The following is a 27,163-nucleotide window of genomic DNA, read 5'->3' as shown; positions in this document are numbered from 1 at the left end:
TGAATAGAGAATGCATGTAGTTCTGAATAATTTAAATAAAACTTTTCATTTTGGTGCCTTAAAGGATTTGTTTGCCCAGTTTTGCAAAAGACAGTTTCCTCTAATATGTCTAATCGGATTTAAATGTCTTCAACCTATGTGCATATCCTAATGAAGATCAAACCGTCATTAATTTCTTGGTGACTCTCACATTATAGTCCAGAATAAAATTGGAGTGATCTACTAGCTGCTGTCTGGAGTCAGACTAGATAGAGACTGCCATTGTCATTCATATTTTACATCTGAAGTAAACAAGGCAGGAAATAGTAGGAAGTGTTACCCATTTTTGTACAGATGGGTTACTCCTGTAAGTATCTTTTTCTTTTCTCTTTTTTTCTGTTTTCTTTTTCTTTTCCTTCAATCCTGGCTCTGGAAGGAACCAGCACAACTCTTTGTTCTCCCAGGGGATGAAGGCATGTGCATTGCCAGTGCAGCCTCTGTGCCATGAGCTGAGTGCCCCGAGTGGACAAAACATGGCATGGATGACTGCTGCTAAGCAATCCATTTCTAATGGCTGCATTACAATTCAGTACCTGTAGTACAATTAGAAATAAAGAGATGCATTCTGCTCTTTCATTGTATTTTTTTAATCCACTGAAATAAATGGACATGGGGGTGAACCACGCCCAGAGCTTAAGATAGAATGAATTACTATCCGTTCATTTGAGGCATATTTTCTAAGGAGAGCTATTTAAGGCTTTTTGATTACGATCAGAGATGACAATAATTACTTTGTGGGAAAAGCATGAACAAATGAATTTGGGTTTTTTTCTGCATTTGATCATTGCACAATAGATGGTGGAATGATAAAATTGTTGTGAAACAACGTTGCAGGACTGTGTCAAGCTGTTTTTCTTTATTATTATTATTTCATTGCAGATAAATGTCAGAGACAATATTTGAAATTAGATGACATGCATGATGACATACCATTAACCGTGGAGATGTGACCAGGGACCAAAGCTTGTTTGCAAAATTGGGGTCCCTGGGAGCAGAAAGAAATAGGAGTTTCTTATAAATAATATCAGAATTCATTCTGAGTTTCTTAGACAAGGTCTAAGGTTGTTGCAGAGAAGTCCAACACCTCATTACCTTGCAAGGCATGTGCTGAAGTCCATGTGTCTCAAGAATGGGGTATAATTCTTAGGTTTCTCCAGGTCACTGTCACATGAGGTCAGCCTATCACTAGAAGTTGGACTTGTGCTGTTGGTAATGAGCTGGCTTTTCTTTGACCTCATTTTGCTGCCACCTGGTCTGGTTTGTGATAAGGACTCTAGCAATGTAAGTTTCAAGTTAGACTTTTTTTTTTTTGGTCTTTATCATTATCCTGAGTTACATTTTGTCAGTTTTTGTTTTTTTTCAAAGTTAGAATCACTATACTTTTAGAGTGCTTTACCATCACACACGTTTTCTTCATAGAAGAGCAAAATGTGGTTACAGGAAGGCAGAATGGCAGGTGATGAGGGCTGGTGTTGGGACCCAACAGGTGGCTCTTTCTCACACCCAAGGTTCTTCCCTCCCTGCTCGAGCTGTTGCAGCCCCATTGATTAATGATTAACTTTAGTTATCCAGTATAAATTATAATTCAGAGAATTCTCCTTCCCATCCCGTTATAGTCTGTCAGTGCTGCTAAAACAGCAGTTATAACTGGCACAGAAGGGTGACTCCTTCATTGTTGTGCTCCTTTTATTATTTTTCTTTTTTTTTTTCCTTTGGTATTTTCTGCTGTTTTCCTCCTCCTGGCAGGTTTTCCCGTTAGCTTACTTTGTTGAATGTCTCTCTTGTCTTTTGTGGGTTTCATTTTTTCAGTTCTATTCACAGTTCCAGATACTTTCAGATTTGTCCCCAGATTCCCTGTAAGTTTACAGAATCTCTCCTCATCAGACTATGGAGTCCCATGACTTACTTTGAAAATTAAAAAAAATGTGGATCATACTTGTTTTTTTCTGTATTTCCTCCAAACACAATTTATTTTTCCCCCCCGAAGGGCGGAAGCCTTCTGTTTTATGCTCTCAGAGTGAAAAACTTGCAGAAAACACTGAAAATCATTCAGTTGTTAGGAAGCCAGTTTGAATTTGCCTAATTATTTAGGTCCTGTGGTTAAAATTAGACCAGGCTACAAGTCTCAGAAAGTGTTTGCTTAATTCCACACAGCCCGGCAATCTGCTTTAGAAGTAGAAATGGTTTGAAGGCGCTGAACAATGCAACACATAAAAGCATCTTTAGCACATAAAACTCTCAGTGATTAAATGATGTTTTAAAGGCAGATTTAAAACCGTTCACTTGCGGTGCTAAAATGAATTGAAGTGTCAGACTGTAATGCATACCAGTAATATCATAGGCAACGTTGCATAGGAAGCAGCTTTACGGCAGTGGAGGATTCTCAAAGAGCAAAAGCCAGATGCAGAAAGTCCTGCAACACCAAATGTCCCCAGTATTACTGGAATACTGTGTCCAGGTCTGGAGCCCCCAGTACAAGAAAGACAGGGAGCTGTTGGAGAGGGTCCAGAGGAGAGGCACAGAGATGATCAGAGGGCTCGAGCACCTCCCTTACGAAGACAGGCTGAGGGAGCTGGGCTTGTTCAGCCTGGAGAAAAGAAGGCTGTGGGGTGACCTCATTGCAGCCTTTCAGTACCTACAGGGAGCCTACAAACAGGAGGGGAATCAACTCTTTGAAGGGGTTGATAACAGCAGGGCAAAGGGAGATGGTTTTAAGTTGAGGGAGGGAAGATTTAGGTTGGATGTCAGGGGGAAATTATTTACAGAGAGAGTGGTGAGGTGCTGGAACAGGCCGCCCAGAGAGGTTGTGGATGCCCCGTCCCTGGAGGTATTCAAGGCCAGATTGGATGGGGCCCTGGGCAGCCTGATCCAGTATTAAATGTGGAGGTTAGTGGCCCTGCATGTGGCAGAGGGGTTGGAGATTCATGATCGTTGAGGTCCCTTCCAACCTGGGACATTCTGTGATTCTCTCCTTCTGCCTGAAATGCCAGACTCATCTGGCTTGTTTTTCAAATCTCAGTAATTAACAATTCACACAATATGAAACTGGAGAAGCGCTACCACTTCTTGTTATGTTTCAAATTGTCCATTGACCTCATTGTGCTTTAGCACGGGATTATCTAACTGGTTATATGATCAACACTTGGACATGTGACCTTGTTCCATCCTTCCCCAACATATTAAATTGCTAGGCAATTAACAAGATTTGACGCTTTATGTAATCTTTGTAATGTCTGCATAATGGTGAGTATATTTGTGTCCGAAATCATTAAATAAAACTTCACGTTGCTGAATTTATTTTATTTTATTTTTTAATTTTCACGATTTTCTTTTCCCTTTTTAGGTATTACGTAGAGATGGCTTTATGGATCTGGACACTAAGTATTGTGAGCTGCTTTTGCATCACCTTTTCCAGAAGTGAGGAACTGAAATTTTTTCAGAGTGCCACAGAGCTAAATCATCTAACAGTGGATAATGACACTGGCATAATCTATTTGGGAGTGGTAAATGCTCTGTATCAGCTTACAGAAAATCTGGTGGTACGGATACATGTGGAAACAGGGCCAAGAAAGGACAACAAAAAATGCACACCTCCCATTGAAGAAAATCAATGTAAAGAGGCAGTACTGACTGACAATTACAACAAATTATTGTTGCTGAACAAGGAAAATAAAACAATTGTGGTGTGTGGAAGCCTTTTTAAAGGGATTTGTGCCACCAGAGATCTAGAAAACATTACCAAAGTTACGCATTATGTGGAAACCAGTGGAGAGAAGTCTTTTGTAGCAAGCAACGATGAGAATGTATCGACGGTGGGGCTGATCACTTCCTTGGACAATGATCAGGTGCTGTTTGTTGGGAAAGGCAATGGACCAAATGATAATGGGATAATAATCAGCACTCGGCAGCTCCACGAGAAGGACGGGAAAGACATTTTTGAAATGTATTCAGACTCGGCGGCTGTTAAGTCAGCATATCATTCTTCAAGCACACAGCAATTTGTGACAGTCTTTGAGGATAAAAATTACGTTTATTTCATTTTTAACCAGCAAGAGAAGCAGCCTGTCAATAACCGCACACTAATTGCACGTCTTTGCAAAGATGATGCCCATTATTATTCCTACTTTGAAATGGACTTGGGTTGCAAAGATGAGGACGGTTCCTATGATCATTGCCATTCTGCTTACGTCACCACCCCAGGAGAAGAGCTGGCCAAGAGCATGGCTCAGCAAAGACAAACTACAGATTCTGCCTCGGATGACAAAGTACTCGTTGCACTCTTCAGCAAAGTAAACAAAGATAATGGCTCCCTAAAATCTGCCATGTGTGTGTTTTCGTTGAGGCACATCAATGAAAAAATGGAGAAAAACCGGGATGATTGCTACACAAATAAGAATACCAGCATGTTTTACAAACTCTTTGCAGTAGAAAACCCATGTGGACCACATGGACAGGTAAAGTCAGTTATCAATATTAGAATCTGTGATAGGAATAGTGGAAAATATACAACTGCATGTATTTTATGTAGCTTTGAGATAAAATATAGTGAGATTAGATGATTGAGAACTTTATGTTCACTCAGTGGATTCACTACAGAAATTGAATGTGGTTGGGAATGTTGTGAAACAGATCAAGCAAGAAGCAACAAGATATTTATAATTTACAGTATCTTGAAAAAGAGTTGATGTCTTCTAAAAGACGAATATTATCTGGTTTCATGAATGTATTTCCTTTAAAGTGTTCTTTCTGGTGTGGAAATTACGACTTATAAGCAGTGATTTGTTATGCCCATGTTCAGCTTCCAGATGATTACTACAGACAATTCTGTTCACAGCCAACATATCTATAATGTTTTTAAGTGGTCTTATTGATCTTGAAGGTGATACCTGGAATTCAGTGTTGTTTCTCACTTGGATTTGAATTTTCAGATAATTGGAAATATGCATGTTTCTTATATTCAGGTGGCTTTCATATATTTCTCTGGCTCAAAATAGATCCTCAGCATGAGGGTGACCTTGCATGTCTTTTCGTGGCTTTTCATTGCCTTCGATACTGGAGGACATCCTTCAAGATACTGATTTTCAATTTATGGCTCTGGCTTTATGATGCAGTTTTCAGCTTCTCTGTTAGATGTTTACTTTTGTCCATGCCTCTCAACCTATTCCCAGTCCTCACTTGTGCATGCCATTTGTTACTGCAGCCAACTGTAAAGCGGGTTGAGGGACTGAATCATCTTAAAAATAAGTCAGCAAACTTGAAGAAAGATGTCTCAATTCCCCAATGCAAGTAATTTACACACTTGCATAAGCAGTTGCTTGAGCACAGCTTGAAAACCGGTGTGCTGCAGCCCAGGGGTAGGAGTGAACATCTGAAGGGATGAGGCATGGGAATACAGGTCATTACTGGGATTGATCCAGAATCCTTCATCTCATGAAGTCACAGCCATGCAGTAGATCTCTAACACTGAATAGAAGTCAAAATTCTTTTTGCTTCCAAACCCCAGTATTTTTCACTGCAGTACCCTGCACCTGAGGTGAGCACCAAATTACACAAAAGGGAAATGTAGATTTCCAATCAGAGAGCAGAGTAGCAGGAAAGACAAGGTGTGGATGAACTTTTTTCCACAGTTTCAGATTAAAGCATATTGAACGTGTTGAATGTTCACCAAGGCAATTGCCAGTGGGCTGCTTTTCTATGGAGTGCAGCAAATTAAAAACCAAAACAGCTTGAAAAACAGTCCTCAAAACAAAATTGGCAAACCTGATCTATATGACAGGCTAATTAAACAAACTGGTTACTTTTTAATCTGTGCTTCTGCAGTGAAACAGAAACAAAGACCATTTCCTCTCTATGTCTCCTGGAAAGCAATAGCACTGAAGCAGTTTGCAATTAGCAGACTGCTTTCTGATTGCGGCTCGTTGGCTTGGGTAACGTGGACAGGGAACCCATTTCTCTCTTTCTGCTCTCCTATGTCTGAAGGGTATCATTGTGGTAGCAGGGTTACACTTCATTCTTAGCTGGGAATTAGTGATCTGAATGTTTAACATCGTTCTGTATTGCTATTCCTTATTAGAATGCAAGCAAAAATTTCCCCTGTGGCTCTGAACACTTACCATACCTCTTGGGAAGTAAAAATGGTGTTATAGAGAAGCCAGTATTACAAAAAGAAGGGATGAATCTCACGGCTGTTACTGTGACTGTGGAGAATGGGCACACCGTGGCCTTTCTGGGGACTTCAGATGGAAAAATTCTTAAGGTAACAAATATGACTTCAAAGCTTGGAGCGTGTTGAATAGGTTGCAAACTGTTCTGATAACGTGTTGATACTCTGGAAGTGAACGTGATTTAGAGGATCACATAGCAGGAGCAGATTCTCTTGGCACTCGGTATTTTACTTTCAAAGAAAAATAAAGACAAGTTACTTCTTGTGTACCTCAGCTTTCCAGTACATAGGTAGAATTAGCATTGACTGAATGATACTCTCCCAAAGGTTTAGATACCTACATGGAGCCTTATAAAAATATCCCTAGGTAATCTAACATCTGCTCTGGCCTTATATCTATTCAAGCCCCTGCTCGTTTAAGAGCACATTTTTATTTGTAATCATTGTGGCCATTCAGTGAACAGAATATAGAAAACAATACAAAGCTAAAGCAGGAGCTTTGACTCTGGGAACATGTAGTTCAAGGGATTGTGTGTCCATACTGTTAAACTATGGAGACTGTCACACCGTATGTGTTATTTTGCTGAAGACAAGTGATGGCCATGTGTCACTATGCTGTTTGAAGTTTGAAGCTGATACAACTGCTTATTGTAAGGGAGCAAATTTGAAAACCTTTCAGAGCTGTGGCTCCAAGTTGAGAATTTGAGTTTTACAACACTCAAATAAATCAGTATTTAGGAAAAAAAAAAAATCAATGCAAATACTAGCTATTGTGAGCTGTGAGCAATTTCTTTTCCATTATTTTTCTGCTGTGCTTGCTGCCTTTAATGCTAAATACTTCAGATTGAAATGTTTTCACCAATATGAATTTGTGAACTTGAGCAAACATAGCATTTTCATTCATGATAATAAAAAAAAAACGGCAACCTTTACCACCCTTCTTTCTTCCATGGAACAGGTGTTCCTGTCATCCACTGTAACTGAGTACAGTTCTCTGACTATTGAACTGAATAAACCCATAAAGAATGATCTGGTCCTTGACAAAACCCAAGCATATCTATATGTGATGACCACAGACAAGGTAATGTATCCCTCTCTTTTTAAGCATCAGGTCCATTTTAACTTTCTCTGTGACTTTACCTGAGATTTGAACATTTCTCTGTCATTCCTGGAACCCACCCCAGTCACTGGGGCTGCTCCTGCACTGCATTTGTGTGTGAATCTTTGAAGGCAGAAGGAAAGCAGGATATTGCAAATAAATGAAAATGCTGCTGGGATTATGGGGTGGATGAAAACAGCATGTGAATTATGTACCTCCTTCTACCAGCTTCAGCCCCCTTCTGCTTTTTGCTCCCTTAAGCAGAGGTGATGGGCTTAATCACTTGACTGTCACTTGGAGAACGGTTGTATCTTTAATGCTCAGAGTGAGATCAGGAAGTGAATTCACCTCTGAAGCTCTCTAATGGGGTCTGGGCAAAGGATGAAGCTGTGATGTTTGGCACTAGAATGCCACAGGGTCAGGCAGCCACACAGGGAGAATGCTTGAACTGCCTACCTGTGCCACCTATTGTAGGGAACCTGCTTTAGCAGGGGGGTTGGACTCGATGAGGGATGGAAGGGACTTGAAGTCTCTTCCAACCCCTTCCATTCTGAGATTCTGTGAATACTTCAGGACTTGGGATGCTAGTAGCTGACACAGCAGTGTTGTCATATCTTTAAAGAAGCCAAGAGCTTTCACAGGTCTTGCTGTCAAAAGGTAAGAAGCAATGGAGAGACTTAAAGCTTTGGGAAACACTTCTAGCTTCTGCCTAGAGCTGTACTGCTGCAGAAGGGATGGTCAAACTGCTACAAAAGTAACAGGCAGTCTCTTCTTGGTTCACCTTCTCCAAGCTGGAACAGTGGAGATTTTTGAAGGGAAAAAAAAAGCAAGAATGAAAGGTGAAGGTGGGAGGGATGCCACTCATAGCTGCAACCTGCTCATGGCACTTCCCTATGTGGTCACTCACACTCATGGTCCAGCAGCTCTCCAGGAGAAGTGACAGACTGCCACCACTGCAGCACTGATGGGGACGCTCAGTGGGACATGGGAAATGCCCCGGCAGCAGTAACACAGGGAGAATTCTGATGGCTGTGGAAGGAGAGTACTGGGGAAATGGTGGGGGAAGCATATTCCTACAGGTTACTGCCATTTTTTTGAGTATTTGGTACTTCAGATTTGGAACAGAACTTCAAACTTCAACAGTCTACATGAGGCTGCACCGCTGGCACCTCATGGGACACCAACACATTGCTTCAGCCCTGACGTCCCCAGCAGGATGTGCCCTGAGCAGCGTGAGCACTGGGGCACCCTTGAAGCAAGGCAGGTTTCCTGGTGATAGTCAGCTTGAAATAGAGAATTTAGGAAGGCTGCTAATAATTCCATCTCTACAAAATGTTTAAATTTAGAGTGCAGAAAATTTCTCCCAAATAAAGTATTTCAGTTTAATCTTGTCTTAGTGGCTCTCATAGACACATCAGTTTCTAAATAATGGGAATAATAATTTTCTTTTACAAAACCTGTTCAGCTTAAATGTGAATAACTAAACTTGGGAGCTCTGTCACGGCATTACATTACTGTCATCTCCAGGAGTTAATTACAGTGAGCAGTCCCACCCACTTTGAAAGCCAGATAGAGGAGAACGGAGGCCTTCAGAGCTGGAAGAAATGAAGTGACAGAAGTGAGGGGGGAAGAATAAATGCTGAAACATGCTCTGCTGTTTTCAGAACAGCTGCAAGTTGTGGGAAAAGATGTACCAGAACCCTGCCCTGGGAGTTAGAATGGTTTGCAGTTATTTAAAAGGAGGTAAACAATGAAGTGCACAATTGCTGTGCTGCTGTGCATGCTGAACACTGACCTGCCTGGCAGATGCAGCACTTGCCACCCAAGTGATGCGATGGGTGATAATGTGATGCAGCCTTTAAAAATAAATTAGATGGTGACAAAATATAGGGAAGAGTAATACAGAGGTTAAGATCGCAGTGAGAATCCAGCTCTTGCTTTCCTGTTTCATTTCTTCCCTCTCTCCTCCCTTTCCCCCTCCCTCCTTTTACCAAGCAGTGGATGGCTCAGAGCAGATGCTTTCAAAAGTCAGTTCCTTCCTTCTTATCCTTCTCCTGGAGCTGGGCAGGGGTCAGGAGAGCCCATTGAAGCTGGAAAGGACTGCACCACTCCTTCCATATTCAGTGTAGGTCATTAAAAGTAAACAGAAGTGGGAGGATCTTGGATTCCTTCTGATATGTCTCATATCAGCAGTAAAACTGAAGCCTGTGGCAGTCACCATTCTCACCACTTTCTGTGCTTGCTATGGCTTTTACCTCTCTCTCTGGTTAAAAGTGCCAATTAGAAAAACCCTAAAATCTCTAAATTCTCTGTGTTTTGAAGCTGTCTGTAAGCCGAGCTGCTATTTTTTCTGTAAAAAACCTTTCAGTTTATGTAAAACTTGTAGAGATGGCCAATCTCTGGAGCTTGTATCTGCTTGCCAGAATTATGAAACAGACACTTTGTCATAAAAAAAGCCATTCACTGGATATTAAATTACTCACAAGAGGGGAGCTGGTTAGAGAAGCGGTGTGCCAGTAACTCAGCTCGGGGTAGGAAGAAGCGTGTGGAAGAAAAAGAGAATACTGAAGAGATAAGCCTATGTAGTAGTAAATGCATGAAAGCTACCAAATGTTGATGTTTTCCTTAACTGAGTCACCAAATCCCAGAACTGTAGGGGCTGGAAGAGACCTTTGGTGATCATCAAGTACATCTGCCCTGCCTGAGTCAGGTTGAACTCTCCTAATGTGAAATGAGGCCAGATTCATACTTGCAAAGTAGTTTTGTAACTGCCAGTGGGTTTAAATGAGAGGATTAGGTTAAAAAAGAAAAAAGAAAAGCTTACATCACTCTTCATAGGTAAAACATGGTCCTTAACAGTCTGGGAGGAGAATGTCCCTTCCCCTCTTGCACAATGCAACAGCATAATTAAAAGTGCTGTTTATGTGCCATCTCATTTTTCTGGGCATTAAAGAAAGACCAAATTGTTTATTCTCACCCCCAAAGGAAATCAAAACCAGAAGCCACGTATTTACAGGGAGTCTGAGAACTGGCGGTGCTGCTTCCTGCCACAGTTATTTCCATTCTCTGTTGTAAAGACTGCATGGCAGCAGGGTTATGCATGGAGAAGTGCAGCCCTGCAAGCACCAGGGCCCTCTGAGATTTTCAGACTTCCTGCAGTGCCTTCTGACTAAAAGTGCCACTTGTGGTTACATTTCCAAAGGATTTCAACCTTGTGCTAATAACAGGGGGAGGATATTGTACGTACAACTGATCTAGCTAGTGCTACGTTAACTTGCAGGAAGAATCTGCCCTGCAGTAGCTGTTTCTTGGGTTGGAAGAGATGTTCTCACATTTCTGTTCTGCAGCAGCTGCTGAAATGCACATATCCAGAAGTAACTTAACCTAACTGCAGGAACTGAACAGCTTTTTAAGATTTTCTCATGATTCTTGATTATGGCAATGAATTCTGCTAGTTTGGAGAGAGACTAGAGAACACTGGAGTGAAGAAGAGCAGGAAAGTATGTGAATTTGAGCTTTAAATCATGACCAGGGGGTTAACCAGGCTCCTTTTTAAAAAACCAAATTGCGCCCTGAACGTAGTTATGAGGGGTCTTCTCCTGCAATGGGCAGCAGCGTTGTGCAATCCTATCCATAAGCTTTTCAGTCTCCTTGTGCCTTCCTCAGACACGTGACGGTTTGTCTTGCTGTTGGCTCCCCAGGTGCATCGCCTTCCTGTACAGCAGTGCCACAAATACTCAGACTGTGAGAAATGCACGCAGGCCCAGGACCCGTACTGCGGCTGGTGTGTGAGGGAGGGCAGGTGAGTCCCACAGGGGTTCTGCAGATGTGGGCAGTGGAAGTGCTGGAGGAGGCCTCGAGATGTGGCATATGCCTTCTGTTACTGCTTTGCGTAGCGATTCCAGTTCTTTGTACTCAGACTCTCAGTTCTGATAGGGATTGAATTTTATCACACAGACATTAGTATCAATCTTCCATGCACACAAATAAGTCCCTGTTCGCTTCTGCAGATTTCATTAGTTTGGGAAAATATATATGCTTCTGCTGGTACTGAAAATCATTATACATCTTGCAACTGCAAGTTTTATGGCTCTCTGAACCATGCAGTCAGATGTTCTCCCAGAAGTTAAGAGCGCTACCTATTTAAAATCCTGAAAATATAGTATTTATTTTAAGTAGAGATGCAAAACATAATAAAAGAGCGTAAAGGAAGAAATTGCTAATGTCTGAAGATAAAGTATATAGATAAGAGGCTGTTTGTTGATAAATGTTAGCTATGGAGACATGTAGATACACCAGGCTCTCACCTCATTGCATGAGGGCAGAACCTGGCCTTTGGCTGACTTGTCTGCAGAGGTTATCTGAATTAATATTCAAACATATGCAAACTAGAACAATTCTGGATGTCTCTTCTTTACATTGTGCATTGATTGGAGTGGTGAGAGGCAAACATAGTCCTACAGCTCTCTTTTTGACTACTAAGTTAATTAACCCCTTGGCATGAGCAGTTGGGAATTCATGGTTCTAAGTACTTGCTGTTGGAACAAAGGGGCTATTTAATTATAGCATGCAGATGAATTTCAGGCTTCCAGCTTCCTGCATGAAAATGTGAACTCTCACATTAAGTTACCTAACAGGCCGTTGTGCAGCATAATGTGAAGCACTGCAAAGAAACTTATGTATTTATACACATTTATGCAATATTCTGTAATAACTCTTCAAGACCAGGCTTCAGCTTCAGTGGATGAAACCTGGGGATTTGGAACACGCAACTCAAACTCCTCCTGGCTACTCAGAGTTGAAGGCCGTGTCATATATCATACAGGAAGCAATTTCCCCTAGATTTCCCTTCAGGTTTCTGATACAACCGCTGACCTCAATAACTTGAAGAATTAATGATCTCTGAGAACAAGCAAACGTGAATTTTTGCATTTGGTAGTATTTCTCCCAGTAGAAATAGAGGCACATGATTTCTAATGTTTTTCTCACCTGCACCAAGTTCTGTCTCATCTTCACATGCAGCGCTTAATTGTGTATTAAGGGACATGTTATATGAATGTAGACTTTGTATGTAAATGATATCCTTAGGGTAGTGCTGGCAGAACTGTTCAGCAACTGTACTGTACTAAGGCCCCTGATGAGTTAATAGACTTCTGTTACAACAGCCAGAGATATTACAGAGTTTTCTCACAAGCATCGCACAGGATGAAAAGAATATGCATGAAACTGTCCCCCAGCACACGTTCTAACAAGCTTTTGTAGCCACATATGCAGATTCTGTCCTGCAGCACCTCTGCTTTACATCCTTTCTGTAGGGGAGCTAAGAAAATCTCCCAGGATCTTTGGTGAGGCTGCACAGCCACTGATGTCTTCCTGAGATGGTAAGGGTGCCCTTGCAGAGAGAGATCTTAAACAGTGGCAGGAGTTAATGAAGCCCTTCACCAAGAAAGCGGCATTTCTCTTGTGCTGAGATTCCACAGGAGCTCTCGTGTGCCCCAGGCAGCACTGCTCTATCACATTTCTGCCCTCACGAGTCAGGTGTCTTATTGCTGCCAACACATGGGTGTCATCCTTGACCTACAGAAAGGTGGTGCCCACTCCTCCAGGAGTTTGGTACATGTTAAAATGAAGATTAATCAGCCTACTTTCAGGAAATGGGGCAATGGCTCCATTCTCTTTTTGATGCTGCGTTAAATATTATTAGGTGTTCATACGTTTGAGTGGAGTAATCCTATACATTGTGCAACATGTGTTGTCTCCCTACTTGCTTTCCATATCTCAAACATGGTCAGTACTTACGCCATCACTTATTCATTTAATAGATCTCTGATAGCAACCTAAATAGTCAATATTAAAGCAAATTTCCAGTCATCTTTTACTGCAGTTTCAGTCTCTAGTCCCTGAATTGTTGTTTAGTTCAGAGAAAGCAGAGTCCAGCTATAATATTGCTTTACTTCTTGTTTTGTTCCCATTTTATCAGGTGCACAAAGAGGGCAGACTGTGAAATGGCTGATAAGGAGAACGACTGGCTCTGGAGTCCAAGTGGTACATGTATGACTATCATCAGTGCAGACCCTCAAAACATGAGTCGTAGAGCCCCTGCTAAGGTATGACAAGAAAATCCTTTCCCTGCATGTTCTTAAAGCACATTGATGTGACTACAAAGCAAATTAATGTCTGTTTTTCTTTAGGCATGGTGATAGCAAGAAATATAAAGTTTTTGAGGTATCTCAACCTTTCAGATTTCTCACAGTGCTCTTTTCTTGCCTTTTCTTCTTGCAGGCTGTAGTTAATGTTTTCTTCTAAGAAATGCTCCTTTTAACCTTCTCTGTAAACCACAGTGATGTATTATAATGGATGACAAAGCACTTAGAGCTATCTGAATATTATGAAAGTGTTGCACAATATTGTATAGCCTATAAAAGATAATTGATAGGGGAGATTTCATGTTGCCCTTGCATCCTCTTTCAGCGTACTTGAGCATAAACTTGAGTAAGTAGTGAAGGCATAAGCTGTTTCTTTAAAATCCGGCAGTGGATTTGTCCACACAGCAAAATTTGTCTACATACGTGGAGAAGTTAAATTCGGCTTGCAAAACTGCTACGTGGTGACAAAATGAAGCATTTGGAGAGTGACCAGTATGTCATATCTTGCTTTGATTTCAAGTGCAGCATGCTGGTGCAGACTGAGGATGTACTAGTTGTGCTCAACAAGTAAAATCAGGTTAATTTTGAGTGAAGTTACTAAATGGCTTTTGATCTCTCTTAATCAGAAAGAAAGAGACTTCACTTTGGGTTAGTTTAATTTCATTCCTAAATGATGTAAGCAGCATTGTGTTAAGGTTGTCTCTACGCTGAGAAAAAGTGTCATTAGAATGTACATAGCCTCGTTAAAATCCACACCTTCTCTTAGTTCAGATCTTGTCAACTTGTTGTTGACAAGACTTTGGTGCCTCATATAGGCCAAAATATCAGGCCATATCAGGCCAAAATATCTAAACAACAAAAACAAAGCCAACTTCAAATGAGCATCTACATACAACCTGTAATATTGCACCATCTTCTCCTCGTAGTAACTTTTACTCACCAAAAAATATTGCAGCTTATAACATAGCGGACCAGTTTCAGTGAGAAAGGAACCATCCTCATTTCTACTGGAAACACAAAATGTAAAAAACCTAAACTGTAGAATTAACATACCTGAAACATTGAATCAAGGGCAGCATCTAAAATCTCATTTCATTTTCTTTTTCCTGCCTTGCTAAGTTTTCCCACTTTATTTTGCCTTTAGTTTGTCACATGCATACTGTATTGATGATTTCTTTAGGAAGATTAAGATCTCATCACCACTCTCTTAGAAATTCTTTTTCAGTAGTAGTGATAAATGTCAGGGTTTGGGGTTTTTTTTTGCATGTACACTGAGTCTTGAGAAAGCCACTTTTTATCTGCTCAACCCTTTCAAACTCCAGCTTTTCCAGTTCATCCAGCCTTGGTTTATTTGCTGGCTAATAACACCTAAGTTAATGTAATTTTCATAAAGTTCAAGACTTACTTAAGTCTTAAACTACTCTGTTTATTGAACTGGATGCTGAATACAAGAACAAAAGGCTGGGCTGGGCTTGTATCTAGAGACATTTTCGTTTTGATCTAGTGCACTGATAAGGGAGGAGTTTTCTGTACCATTTTTATTCAGCATAGACCGATAGACTGGAAAAGTGGCAGAAAAATAAGAAGAAAAGAAATAAAAATTGAAAAGGAGAACCACTTTGTGCTTTAGCCAAAATATCACCCTTAGCTGGAAAAAAAAACAGCTGAAAATTCTGTGGCCATAAGCCTTGCTTCTTCAATATTCTTCAAATATTCTTTCACATATTTTACCTGTTGAAAATTTGTTTGCAGGTGAAACTGACAGTTAGTCCATTGCCTACTTTGAGCACTAGTGACAAACTTTGGTGTACCTTTGGTGAAACAAGCCATCGTGCTCAATTAAATGAAGGAGTTATTATCTGTGACCCGCCTGATATGATTCCTCCAACACCGAAAGGTCAAGGTAAAGAAATATTGCTACCTGCCATGCATAAGAAAGGAAAGAACATAAACCACTGCTTCTAATGTGATCCTCTTATACGAACTGAATGCACTTTTTTTTTTTCCTCTTCCAGTCCCTTGACTCATGTAATCTATTGTTGATCTTTGTCCATTCAAACATTAATTTTAAAAAGAGAAAGTTTTACTCAAAATTTTTCCATTGCTGTTTTTTTCAAGCTGTGCCATTCCCACCAAAATGTTCAGCAAAATTGATCTAACTGATACTGCCCACAGAAGCTGCATCATGCCACTACACCTCCCCAAAACTTGGGGTTTCTTGGTTTCTTGAAGTCACCATTTCAGTGATATTTCTACCAGGAGCAGAGGGATTCTGTGTCCTAAACAAGCAAAATTCAGCTATTCTAATCTTACTCTAATCAAACTGAGATATGAGGCTGGAAGAGCAGCACAATATGAAGATGTGTTGTTTTAGTTTTGCTATACTCGACTATATTTCAGTAACTAGTCTTCTGATCCATGTCAGAAGGTTGTCCTTTCCATCATAAAGCCTTCTGGCCCTTCCACTGCATGCCCTCCATCTTCTGCAGTAGTGAAAGACCAGTGGAAAAATACATGATCATATTCTTAAGGGCTGTACCACCGTTCTGAACCACTGATATACACTTATGGTCTTTTGCCAAACATAATTCTTGTGCTATTTCCTAAATAGTGCTTTATTTGAGCCTTAAGTTCATACATCCTGATACATAAACACATAGAATAAAACTGGCAACACAGCCTTCGTTGTTAATTGATCAAATTTAAACAACTAAAAAAATGTTCTTGCACATTGTATAGAGGTACCCCTTAGGATTACCTTCTCATATGTATCAGAACTTCCCAAGAGTGTGGTACTTGGAAGTACATTTTAAGACAAGCTTAAATTCTCTTCAAGCTGAAGCTGGTCAAAATCCAGTTTTAATTGCACAACATGTAATGATGTTAAAATCTCTCAAGTTTTAAAATAGCTGGGCTATGTCAAGGTATCAGATTATGCGAAGTGTTAAAACAGCACTACTTTATTTAGGGCCAATTCACATTCCCTAAATATTTTGAAAAGTAGGACATAAAGAGACCGGGTTGATAAATATGACAGCTTGACATCTTCCAGCATAAAATGTAAGACTAGAAGCCTGTCTGAAATGGCATGAGAGTAACCAAGTCGTCTAGAAATAATATACTTTCCTGAGTTTTTCCCACAGTGACCAATCTGAAAGGATATTCAAAAATAATATCAAGATGTTCAGAAGGGTGGCAGACACTTTGCAGAATGCAGGCAGTTATTAACACAGGCAGCTTGTGACAGAAAGTCCAGACCCATCCACTTACTATTTAGAAGCCCTACAGAGTTTGGAATGGCCTTGATTACTGTAGCAGTATCCCATTTCCAAGGGAATGGGATATTTCTAGAAAGGAATGATGTTTTATTGCAGCCCCATTGTTAGAAAATCCTCCGGCATTTCTACCAGTCTGAAATATTTAATGGGACCTAGTGCAGGCAAAAGTGACTTCCAGTAATTCTGCTCATGGTCTTTCAAGAACCTCTTCAAGGAAAGCAGAGTTTGAAACTGCCCAATTGCTTGTGAAATAGCTTGTCACAAGGGCATAATGATTTCTGCAAAAGGCATCTTAAGCAGCTTCACCACAGAAAACACCAGTTTCCAAAGATAAATTTTACTCTCTTAGTTCAGTAATGATCCAGATGAGAAGTACATTTGTGGGGAAATCCTGTATAGCAAACTGAGATCACAAGTGCCTATGGTAGCTTTGTGTTGAGGGCATTGTTGAGCGTTAACCACAAAGACCACTTGTTTTAATTCACATGACAATGACAGTTTTAATCCACAAATGAAACAAGTAATTTTATATGATGACATATTCGTATGTAAGATAATGTTTGATTTTATATGACTGTCCTCATGCCAGTTTTCATCTGTGTTCAATTACCCTTTCATTCATTTTTTCTTACTCTTTCAGACTCTAAAATTCTAGTATGGTGATAGCAACACTGAGAAACACTTCCATAAGTAAAGCTATTCTGTAATTTTACTTCTTCCATTTATCCTATCTCTGCTTTTCTTCTGAAAACCATTTGCTCAAAAAATTGTAGAGTTTAAAAAGACAAAGCAAAGCTCAAATATAATAGGTCATGAGATCTAAAGCATCAACTGTATAGTTAAATATTTGCCTGCACTGTAAATAATAAAAGTATTATTGTATCATTCTGCTCAAGAGCTAAAGAATTCAACAACCACTTATATATTTTTTTTTGCCTTTTTATTTTTCTTTTGTGATAGATCACGTTTCGGTTCCATTACAGTTAACCTTTGGAGAGAACAAGATATTTTTTGCATCACATACTTACCCTTTTTATGACTGTGAAGAAGCAATGAATCTTTATGAAAACCAGCCGTAAGTATTTCAAATTTCTAACTGAGATGTTGAGATCCTGTGACATCGTGCTTCAGGTTACTAATTAAGTCTTCGGCACTCAGAATTTTTCAGTATCCAAACTCTTTATCTTACACTTTAATGAGGGATCCAGTTAAAGGGCAGTTCATTGGGTTGCTATTTTTGGTAGTTGCTATTGTACTTGTAGGTAAGCTCTGTGGATGTCTACTTACTGCATGTTGCCACAAGTGTTAGATTGGAGCTTTGGGTTATGGTGCATTCAAATGTGATGGTCAAAGATGGACTCTGCCACTATCATCTTCCTCACTTGAGATGTTACTGCCCCAGAACAGACACAGCCAACTCAAACTCCACATTTTTAACTCAATATATGAAGGTTTATAAAGATCATTTCTGTTTTCCTTGGACTCAATCTTAAAGTTTGTGAGATGCTACGGTTTTCCAATCCTTACTTATATTTCTGAAAAAAAAAATAGCTTTCTGTGGTTCTCAAACTGTTCTTAGTATAAATTTTTCAGCTTAATATAGTAAGGACACTGTAGCAGATTGATCTACTCTCCATGAGTAAAGATGGAATTTAATTTACTTTTTTTGTCAGTGGGGGAAGAAGCCTGACAGTTTGTCATGACTATCATGTTATATTTGTAGATGCTATTCTTGTGCAAGCAATAGATGGAATTGCCAGTGGGACTGGAAGAAATATATCTGTGAAGAGTCTTCTTCAGCACAGGATGTGATCAAACAAAATATGGTAATGTTTAAAAATAAAATTATTGGGCTTTTATTAGAAAACTTCAATATATTCTTTGCTTTTTCTCTCACATCCATTGGCTGAAATAGGATCTAAAAGTGAGTCTAAAGTTAACTCCAGAAGTGTAAGATTTTTTTTTAGTGACAGTGTGGGGGTGGGAATTTAAGGGTGTGATTGAGGAGGGGCATTGTGACTGAATAACTCCTGAAAGGATATTTTTGTTCCTTTTACTTTGCTTCAATGGGAGGAACAAGATTTCAAGGCTGGGAAAGATAATCACCCACGGCTTTGACATATGCTGTAGTCATTTTTAGCATGTCTAATTTGAAAGGGTGTAATCAAATCTGTCACTGTATTTTAAGCACAAAGTTATTTAGAACAATCATCCCATTGTCCGAAGGCCATTGGAGCTTGTTGTGATAAGACTTTTGTTTTGAATAATGGATAAAATGTTTATCTCCCCAGGAAGAAGAATGCCCACAGTTTCTGAACCCTAACCCATCAATAATACCTATGGAGTACCGAACAACAGTGCATTTTGAGGGAAGACATCTAGCTTATTATCAGGTAAGCGGATTAATTCAAAGCTAGCTGTCATTTGTATTCTACTTTAATTCCAGCCACACCCACTCTTCAGGCATTAGGTTCTGCTTTCCTGGGTGTTCTTGCTCATAATTCTTGTTAAAGAAGGAAAAGAGCTACACATTAAATTTGACATAACGTTGGTTACTGTCTCTAAATGTGGAGTCCCACAAAAACAGAATCACAACAAGGCAAAATATTGTAAATAGTATATATGAATTTTATTTTAAAGAACATAAAGTGGACCTCCTGAAACGCCTTGAGAATTATTTTTCAACTAATGAGAGGAATTTTAAGAAGTCTGCTTTTTTTCATATTGCTTCCTAATTAAATGCTTGCTTTTTGGTATTCTAAAATAGCTCTACTTGGTGTGCTTAATTCTCTCTTCACTTTTTAAACAAACAGAAAAAAAACAACACAGAAATTGCATGATTTTTAGTTTGGAGAAAACCATCTTTTGTTATTATTTTTTAACCATCAAAGCAAACGAGCAGGTATTGTCCAAGTGTAGCAAAGATTTCTCTTTCTTAGTACCTCCTTCCAGAAAGTCAATTGCAAAGCCAAGCAGCTAGTATGACTCTGAGATTTTAATTGTTTTATCACCTGGGTATGCTGAATACATAGAAGTTAGCATTTGTCTGATAAAAGCAAGGCTTAAAAACTTCTTTTGGTGATAGCTCAAGTATTGTTCTTAGTTTCTGCTGTTTGTTTCTCTGTTTAAATACAATTAATGGTAGATTTGTTGCCTTGTATCAATTACTTAAACCATAAGCCATCGTTCAGCTAAAGAAGACTCATGCTTTTTGACTTTTTTCTTTTTACCTTGCCAAATTTAAGTGCTGAATAGCTTACAAAATCCTTCCATCACTTCTGCTATGCCTGCCAAGGGAAGGAAAAAGGTAAACAGGTCAGAAGTATGATAGCAATATAAGAAGTGTGGTCAGAGAAAGTTAGAAGGCAAACCATAAATGCTACAGTCATATCAAAACCATGTTTGTATAAGATGTTATACAATCATATGTTCAAAAGTAAATATTTTTGCCCAAAGATATTAAAATAAATGTAAAGGGGAAAAAAAAAAAGTGGATTTTATCTGTTTTCTGTGATGGCTGGCACTGGTCACTGGCAGGATGTCTGACTGGGTGAAATGAATCTGACCTGACTCAGGCTGCTTGGAAGAAGTGAGACACAAGACTTTGCTGCAGTATTTAAATAAAAAATGGAAACACTGTAGAAAATTCACTCCAGGTTCTGTTGTTAAGCACTGTGAGGAGCTGACAAACTGGTTTCTGCAGAAGAGGGAAAGCTTTCTCTGATCCCTTCACATAAGTGGAAGAGTCCATTCTCTCTTAAGAACAAATTCAGGGCAGATGCAGAATCTAGATGTACCAAATTTACCTTTTAGAAGACTCTTTTCCTCCAAGGAAGCGAAACAGCAGAAGGAACCTTCTATGCTAATCTCATTCACCTTGTTTATCATTCTGTGAATAAACACCTCAATCTTTCTGAACTACTGCTAGTAGAGAAAAGCGGGAAAAAAAGCCTCCTCCCTTTTTTTAGTGGTATCAATTACGGTTAACAAAGCCAAACACACAGAGTGGCTTTGAATGCTTTGTCATAGTGTAGCAATATTTAACAGTTTGCCTACAGAACAGACCAGCATGCATTTATTTAACTGGGATCCGAAAAGGCTTGTATGGAATTCAAGTCTCTCTAAGAAGTCAGATGAATGCATAGGCCCTAGTTTGGAGAGACAGTGAAGAAAAATGCGTGTCAAGTGATGTCAGAATAGTTCTTCTTAGGTGAGAGGTTAATGAAAACACCTTCTCTGTCATGGGGTAGCTCGTGTATCCCAGTACAGAGGTGCATTTTTACGGCAGAATTGTAATTCCTTCAGTGCCAGAAGTTAAAAAGGCACACACAGTGCTTTAGGTCTGTATGCACAAAGCTCTAAGAACATGTGAAAATACACAAATAAATGAAATAGTTGTAATTATGGAGGCACTCATTCCTATGCAGTCATACTACCTGAAGCAGTAAGTTTGATTACTGAAAGTTATTTTGAGTAATGGCATAACCTACACTCAACATGGGGTAACTTCTCATGGAAGACAGGGTGGCTCAGAAGAAACATATGGACAGATCTCTTAGACATTGGCCCTCAGCCCAAGTACAAATTAGAATGTGGCTTCTCACACAGAATAATTTTGTCATAGGATGTCCTGGGCATTACAGGTGGCAGTCACACAGCCATGAACCCATTTAAGAACTTTATTGGTTAGAATATTGGTATATATCCATTTTTCTTATTTTATTTGCCTACATTTTTGCTTAGAAAATGGTGATCAGCAAAAATAAATGTTCTGTTTTTACTTTGAACAACTAGCTCTATTATCTTAGTTTAATCTGTGCTTTGCTTAAAAGAGCATGCACAGCCACAGTATATTATTATACTAATAATGACTAAGTGCACTAGGCAGCATCATTTATCTAAGCATCTCCATGAATGCAGATTGGTGGTTAAGGTCAGGGTAGAAGAATAAGTCCACAGTTTTTGTATAATCCTCTTAACTTGGTAACACTTATACTACAATAAATAAATCTCCTTGTGAGAGTCTTTGCTGGAAGCAAATAGACTAAAAGATGAGAAGCTGTTGACTATTTTTCTGACCCTCCTTCCTCTAAAAGAATTCCAGTAGGAAGCAGAAGTAAATCCAATCTGTCCTTTTGCTCTTGGGAGTAGCCACATTCAGAGCAAGCGGCTGAGAAAGGCACTGAAGGGAAGTTTAACACTGATCAGTTTATTGCTTGCAACTTCTGAGAGACATTCTCCAGCTGAATCCTTGGAAGATTGGCATGGTGGGAGAGATAGATGTACCAGCAACAAGATAAACACAGTAGCCCACCAAGATTTTAGTTATAAGTAACTTCCCATTTGGATTTGTCTTTCTCATGAGTGTCTGATGTATAAATCACTTATTGGTGTTTGTTATGTTATCTCTTCTACACCCAGACTGCTGAGTAGAGCTCTGGGCCTTCTGCTGTAGAGACCAGCATGGCAGCTCAATTTCAGTTCTCTCCAGGTGGCAGCCATCACGCACACCGAGGTCCGATCCTCTCCCAACACAACCTGTTAAACATGCAGGAAAGCTTCCGCAGCAGCAGCAGCAGAATTTGACCACTTTTGAAATGTAAAACAGGGACAGTGGGGCATCATTCTTCAAAAAAGATGTTTGTAAGGTGATTTAACGCTTGGAGGATGTGAAAGAGAATGGGCTCTAAAAATTGCAGAAAAGATCTTTGTGAGCTCAGCAGCTTGTTTTCTGTATGCAGGTTCTGAGAAGGAAGAAGTAAAAGGTCTGTATCCCTCTGTACATAAACCTCTGAGAGATTGGAGGCAGGCCCTTTGGCTAGCTGAGCACATGTTATTCCTCAGTCCCAAACCTTGATGGGCTCTTCTGTCCACTGCCCAACATGTCACACCGAAGGCGGAATAAAAGGGGCTTCCACTGCACTACCTAGACAAATCTGATCTGTGAGCTCCCAGTGATGCAGCATTAAAGATATATTTATTATCCTCATATACAAGGTTTTGATGACATCAGTAGCAGATTTAGTAACCCTCAGAGCAGGAAAGAGAGATCAAGTTACTGAGTATTTTTTTGAAGTACTCTGAGATGTGACTGAAAGTGGGGCCTAAAAAGCATTAGGGATGAAGGTGGTCTTGTATTCCTGTGGTCTCTGTTGGTCTTCACCAACAACACTTTCTAAAAACATCCTTGCCATTTGTTTCTTATATATAATGTGGTTATTCTGGCAAAGCTATACAGGCAGCTGTGCTGTGAGCCAGGATGGGAGGCTGACCCAGCACAGGAGCAGTGCCATGGTTTGCTTTTTAGTTGGCTCAGTCCCTTGTTTGAGAACTGCGCTGCTGAGATTTGTGTGTGCTGCTTAGGTGCTGCAGCTTAGGGGCAGGAATCAATGGCTTTTTTGAGATACAGGGTGAAGAGACGAGAAGAAAGCTTGTAGGAGGCATGAATACTCTTAAACTGGTGCTACCATCAAAGACTGTCTTGTGAGAACACAGCTAGAGTCTTGGTGAAGCAATAGAAACAAAGCCAGCAAAGTCTGAGGGATTTTCGTTCCCATTTGCTGTCTAATTCTTGCCTTCCTCCTATGCCTGTAATCCCACAGAGAAAACCTTAAAGGGCAGAACTCAAGCAGTTCCACTAATGACACATCTGATGTGTGAAGCCATCCAGCTTTCACGTGTCTTGGCTTTTTCTTCATGCTCTCTGAAAGCGAGTGCTAGATATGTTGTTGCTTGATTTGAACCTCTCCATGCTTGCACCTTAAGGGAATGCTGGAGGGGTGCAGATGGCAGCATATTGCACTGGCTGGACTTTTAGCTAGCTTGGCTTTCAGGTGATGACTTTAACTGGTTAGCTTTTTCCATTTGATTTTATTACTTCCAGTGCTGGACAATATATTGCCTGGTAGTATGTTACTGCACTTGGTGAAGCTGTAAAAACTGAAAGCTGAACTTTTCTCTTCCACAGGATGAAATATTTGTGGTTGGAAACAGCCAATTTGAATTTGAAGCTCCTGTTGAGGTAGCCGAGGAAGGAGGATTTTCATTCATGAGTAAAGAGGTAAATGCAAAAATGTGATTTGCTTACCAAATATATGCTGTTTTCGTAGACCTGTTTCAGTATGTGTGTGTCTTGAAGTATGTTGCAGTGTTTTCCCTCAGAAGAGAAATTCATCAGTGTTGGAGATTCTCCTTTGGTAGTAGCAGCCAAAAACAGGAGCTTTGGCTCAGAGTTCCCAGGGTCTCCCCTTAAAGTCCTGGATCATTTTGTTGTATTTCTGTATTGATGGATTCATTGTATCGCCCCTGGAGGAATCTGGGGCCATTATTCTTTTATTCTCCACTTTTAATGCAATCTGGTGAAACCATTGAGATAAAAGATGAGAATTTCAGAGCTTTCCCTCTCCACACACCAATTAATTATCTTTCCCATAGCACAGATTTTACATCTGTAAAAAATGGAATGGTAGCAGTATGCCGTTGTTTGGCTTACTTAATGTCCATGCATCTTTCTCTCTGGTTTATTTTACAGAGAAAGAAAATAGCATTCAAAAAAAGTCTACTGAGTTCAAAGCTAAACTCACAAATGTGACGCCGACTTTAACCTTATCAGCTTGCTGAGAGAGTGGTTTTGAGAACTAATTAACATTTACGCAGCATTTGAGTCGAGCACAAATAATTTCTTTTATGTAGTCATATTTTCTTTGCTGTTTTTCTCTCCCACCTGTTGTTATTGCTGCTGTCTTTCAGCCTCAGCAGAAGCCCGTGTCTTGGAGCATGTAAACCATGTGCCTTGGCTATAATGAGGGGGCTGCACTGCAAAAGATGCAAGAGGTTTCCTCTCTGTGTGGTGCAAGCCTGCCGTGGCCACAGAAATAATGGGACCAGATGGTGTGGGAAGGGAGAACTCAGCAGGGTCCGCAGCTATATTTACTGACACCGAACAGTACCCTTGCTGCTAGGATACCTATAACCCAGTGTAAATTAAATTAATGAAAACTAGGCATTCAGATATTGCTCTCCCTTGGTACTTGAAAATTCTGAATGTGAAGGATTAGGCTCATTAAAACATTTTTCTATAAATATATTGGGCCAAGGTGAAAAAAAAAGACCATATGGTTTTGGATAGCTTCTTAAACCTTCGCTGCTCTGACTATTAAGCATCTCAGAAGGTATGAAATTTGCTTTGCAAAATTAATATCTCCATAATATCATCTTTTTCAGTTCTCCTATAGTGCAAATGAAACCTTAAAACTTAAGTTATCCATAAGAGCAAACAAGGTTAAGATTGACAGCAAACTGATGGGTAAGTACAAAATATGGGGGTTGGGGGTGGTTAATTACAGTAAACAGGAATCTTTTTATAGTTTTGGATTTGTGGATAAGAATGTTACATTTCCAGGTTTTAGTGGTGAAATAATCAAATCTGACAGATCAAAAGTTATTAATACTAAATTCATGAATTCATGAAGTCATGAATTAAATATCAGTGTTTTATATATTAAAGGCCATTTTAAAGATGTTGCCAGGATTCTCAAGTTTGAAGTTGCTCTGAAAGACAATCCTAAGCAAAACTTCACGGTTCAAGCATATTTTAGTGGTTTGTTTTCTAAACAGCCATTTTCCTCCCCCAGCCTCCAAAAGCTGCAATGAACTTTCTCCCTCCATTAACAGAGGGACGATTTTCCTTACTGCCACTCATCTGGACTTCACCTGAAGTCTGCACCTGCAGCTGTCTCAGCTCCTGAGCAGCAGACTCGGCAGCCTTTGTGTCTGCTGGCAGTCGGCAAGGCACATAAACACTCCGTGTGCTTCCATCTCATTTCTTTATTCATTTATTTCTATGGCAACAACAAAAAAAGTTTATTTAGTATATAGCACAAATAAAGACTTGGTCTCTGATATAGATTGCTTATTACTTTATTTTTACTTCTTTCAACCTACAGCAGTTATGTCTGTGGGTTTAGTCTGGAGCTGAGGTGAGAATGCTCCATTAAAATCAGTGGAGCAGTGCCTGCTGGGACCTGCCTGGCATGTCTTTGGACCAATGTTTTAGGGCATGATCTTGGAAAAACAGCGAGGCAACACTCTTATTACTAGTTGTGTGAGGAGTCAGCATTGGGAAAACTAACACTACTCCCCAAGTAATTTTCTCTACAGATTAAATCTGAAGACCATGTTTTTCCATCTGAACAATATTTAAATTGATCCACTGTCACGTTGGCAGCAAAGAAGTATGTTTTCAGATTTTCCCTATGGCTTTGTGTGCAGTGATGAAAACACTTAAAAGAAGACCTGGGATGCACATTATGGGGAAGTCATGCTGCAGTCTCAGTGTCTTCATTTCCATTCTAAAGGCTGTGGTGTTTAAAATTGTGGAATTTTGACCAAATGTTCCCAACATCTTTTTCCCAGTCTGGGAAAAAAGGAAAACAAAACCACAGAATAAAGGCAGTAGCTAAATTATTAAGGAAAGTTATCATTCAAATCAAAATATAGAATCCTTGCATGAGAGGAATTGAAAAATTATCAACAAATGTCTCATCTCTTTTTATTATGAAAGATTTTTGTATCCAACTTCTCTCTTGCTTTAAAATTTCCTGGCCGGATGAAATCCAGAGCATCGTATTTTTTATGCGTCTTGAAAAGAATTGACTTTGGGTATATGATCGCTGCTGAGAAGCACCTTTGAACCTGCCAGTCAAAGCACCTTCCTTTGTATGACACTTAGCGAATACTAAGTTACGACAGCGCTTTTACATCTTGTGCAGTCAGGGGTGCTGAACAGTACGAAATCCAATATAGCTCTTTTATCCTTTGTCCTTTTTATCAATGATTTCACAGCTGGTATCTCAAGGTGATGGATAAGAGTCTGAATCTAATGAGTGGCTTGCTGCTGGTACATTTAATGAGCTGATCAGTGAACAAGGGGATGTTTAATGCTTTAAGGCCATAGCTTTTTCGGATGCATTTATGCAATGGGATGTGAGGGATGTCAAGACACTGCAGCACTAACATTGTTTACAGGAGGATGGGACAAAAAATCTCTCTCCAGCCAAAGAAAGACAACAAAGTGATGCTGTAGGCGTACTGTCCTGCTCTGCCAGGTGGCCGTGCATTGGTGTGGGTGGATAATGTGGGGTTTAAGAAGGCATGGGGAAGAAGAGATTTGTTTGACAATATTAGCTGCTCAAGTTCCTATGCTGTAGCAGCCTTTCTGAGGGCTGCATGAAGGAAGCAAGCTGGTGCCTGGCCATGAGGAAACTTCCTTGCTGCTGACTGTGCTGTTTCTTCTGTCAGTAGCACATAGTCAACATAGTAGAGCTGTCAGTCTGGTGCTTTTCCTCAGCACTATCTTCACATCCAACATATAGAGTGAAGAGTTAACACTAATCATTGAAAATTCTTGCCTGGCTTCTATTTGTTAATGCATTGATTC

At 39.8% G+C, this 27,163-nt stretch overlaps 1 protein-coding gene across 2 annotated transcripts in view; it reads left to right on the top strand.

Moving 5' to 3' along the window:
• The window catches only part of PLXNB2 (plexin B2), a 237,336-nt gene that overhangs the window by 158,221 nt on the left and 51,952 nt on the right, over positions 1–27,163 (top strand). For both annotated transcript variants that reach the window (XM_010706204.2, XM_010706211.3), the window contains 11 exons: positions 3,383–4,493; positions 6,113–6,295; positions 7,161–7,283; positions 11,003–11,103; positions 13,282–13,408; positions 15,200–15,350; positions 17,686–17,800; positions 18,449–18,551; positions 19,017–19,118; positions 23,693–23,785; positions 24,949–25,030. In XM_010706204.2, the coding sequence (XP_010704506.1) occupies positions 3,383–4,493; positions 6,113–6,295; positions 7,161–7,283; positions 11,003–11,103; positions 13,282–13,408; positions 15,200–15,350; positions 17,686–17,800; positions 18,449–18,551; positions 19,017–19,118; positions 23,693–23,785; positions 24,949–25,030 (2,291 nt within the window). The remainder of the gene's footprint in view (positions 1–3,382; positions 4,494–6,112; positions 6,296–7,160; positions 7,284–11,002; positions 11,104–13,281; positions 13,409–15,199; positions 15,351–17,685; positions 17,801–18,448; positions 18,552–19,016; positions 19,119–23,692; positions 23,786–24,948; positions 25,031–27,163) is intronic.

This window comes from Meleagris gallopavo, chromosome 1, assembly GCF_000146605.3.
Source record: "Meleagris gallopavo isolate NT-WF06-2002-E0010 breed Aviagen turkey brand Nicholas breeding stock chromosome 1, Turkey_5.1, whole genome shotgun sequence".
NCBI lineage: Eukaryota > Metazoa > Chordata > Aves > Galliformes > Phasianidae > Meleagris > Meleagris gallopavo.
This window is presented reverse-complemented; position numbering and strand designations above follow the sequence as displayed.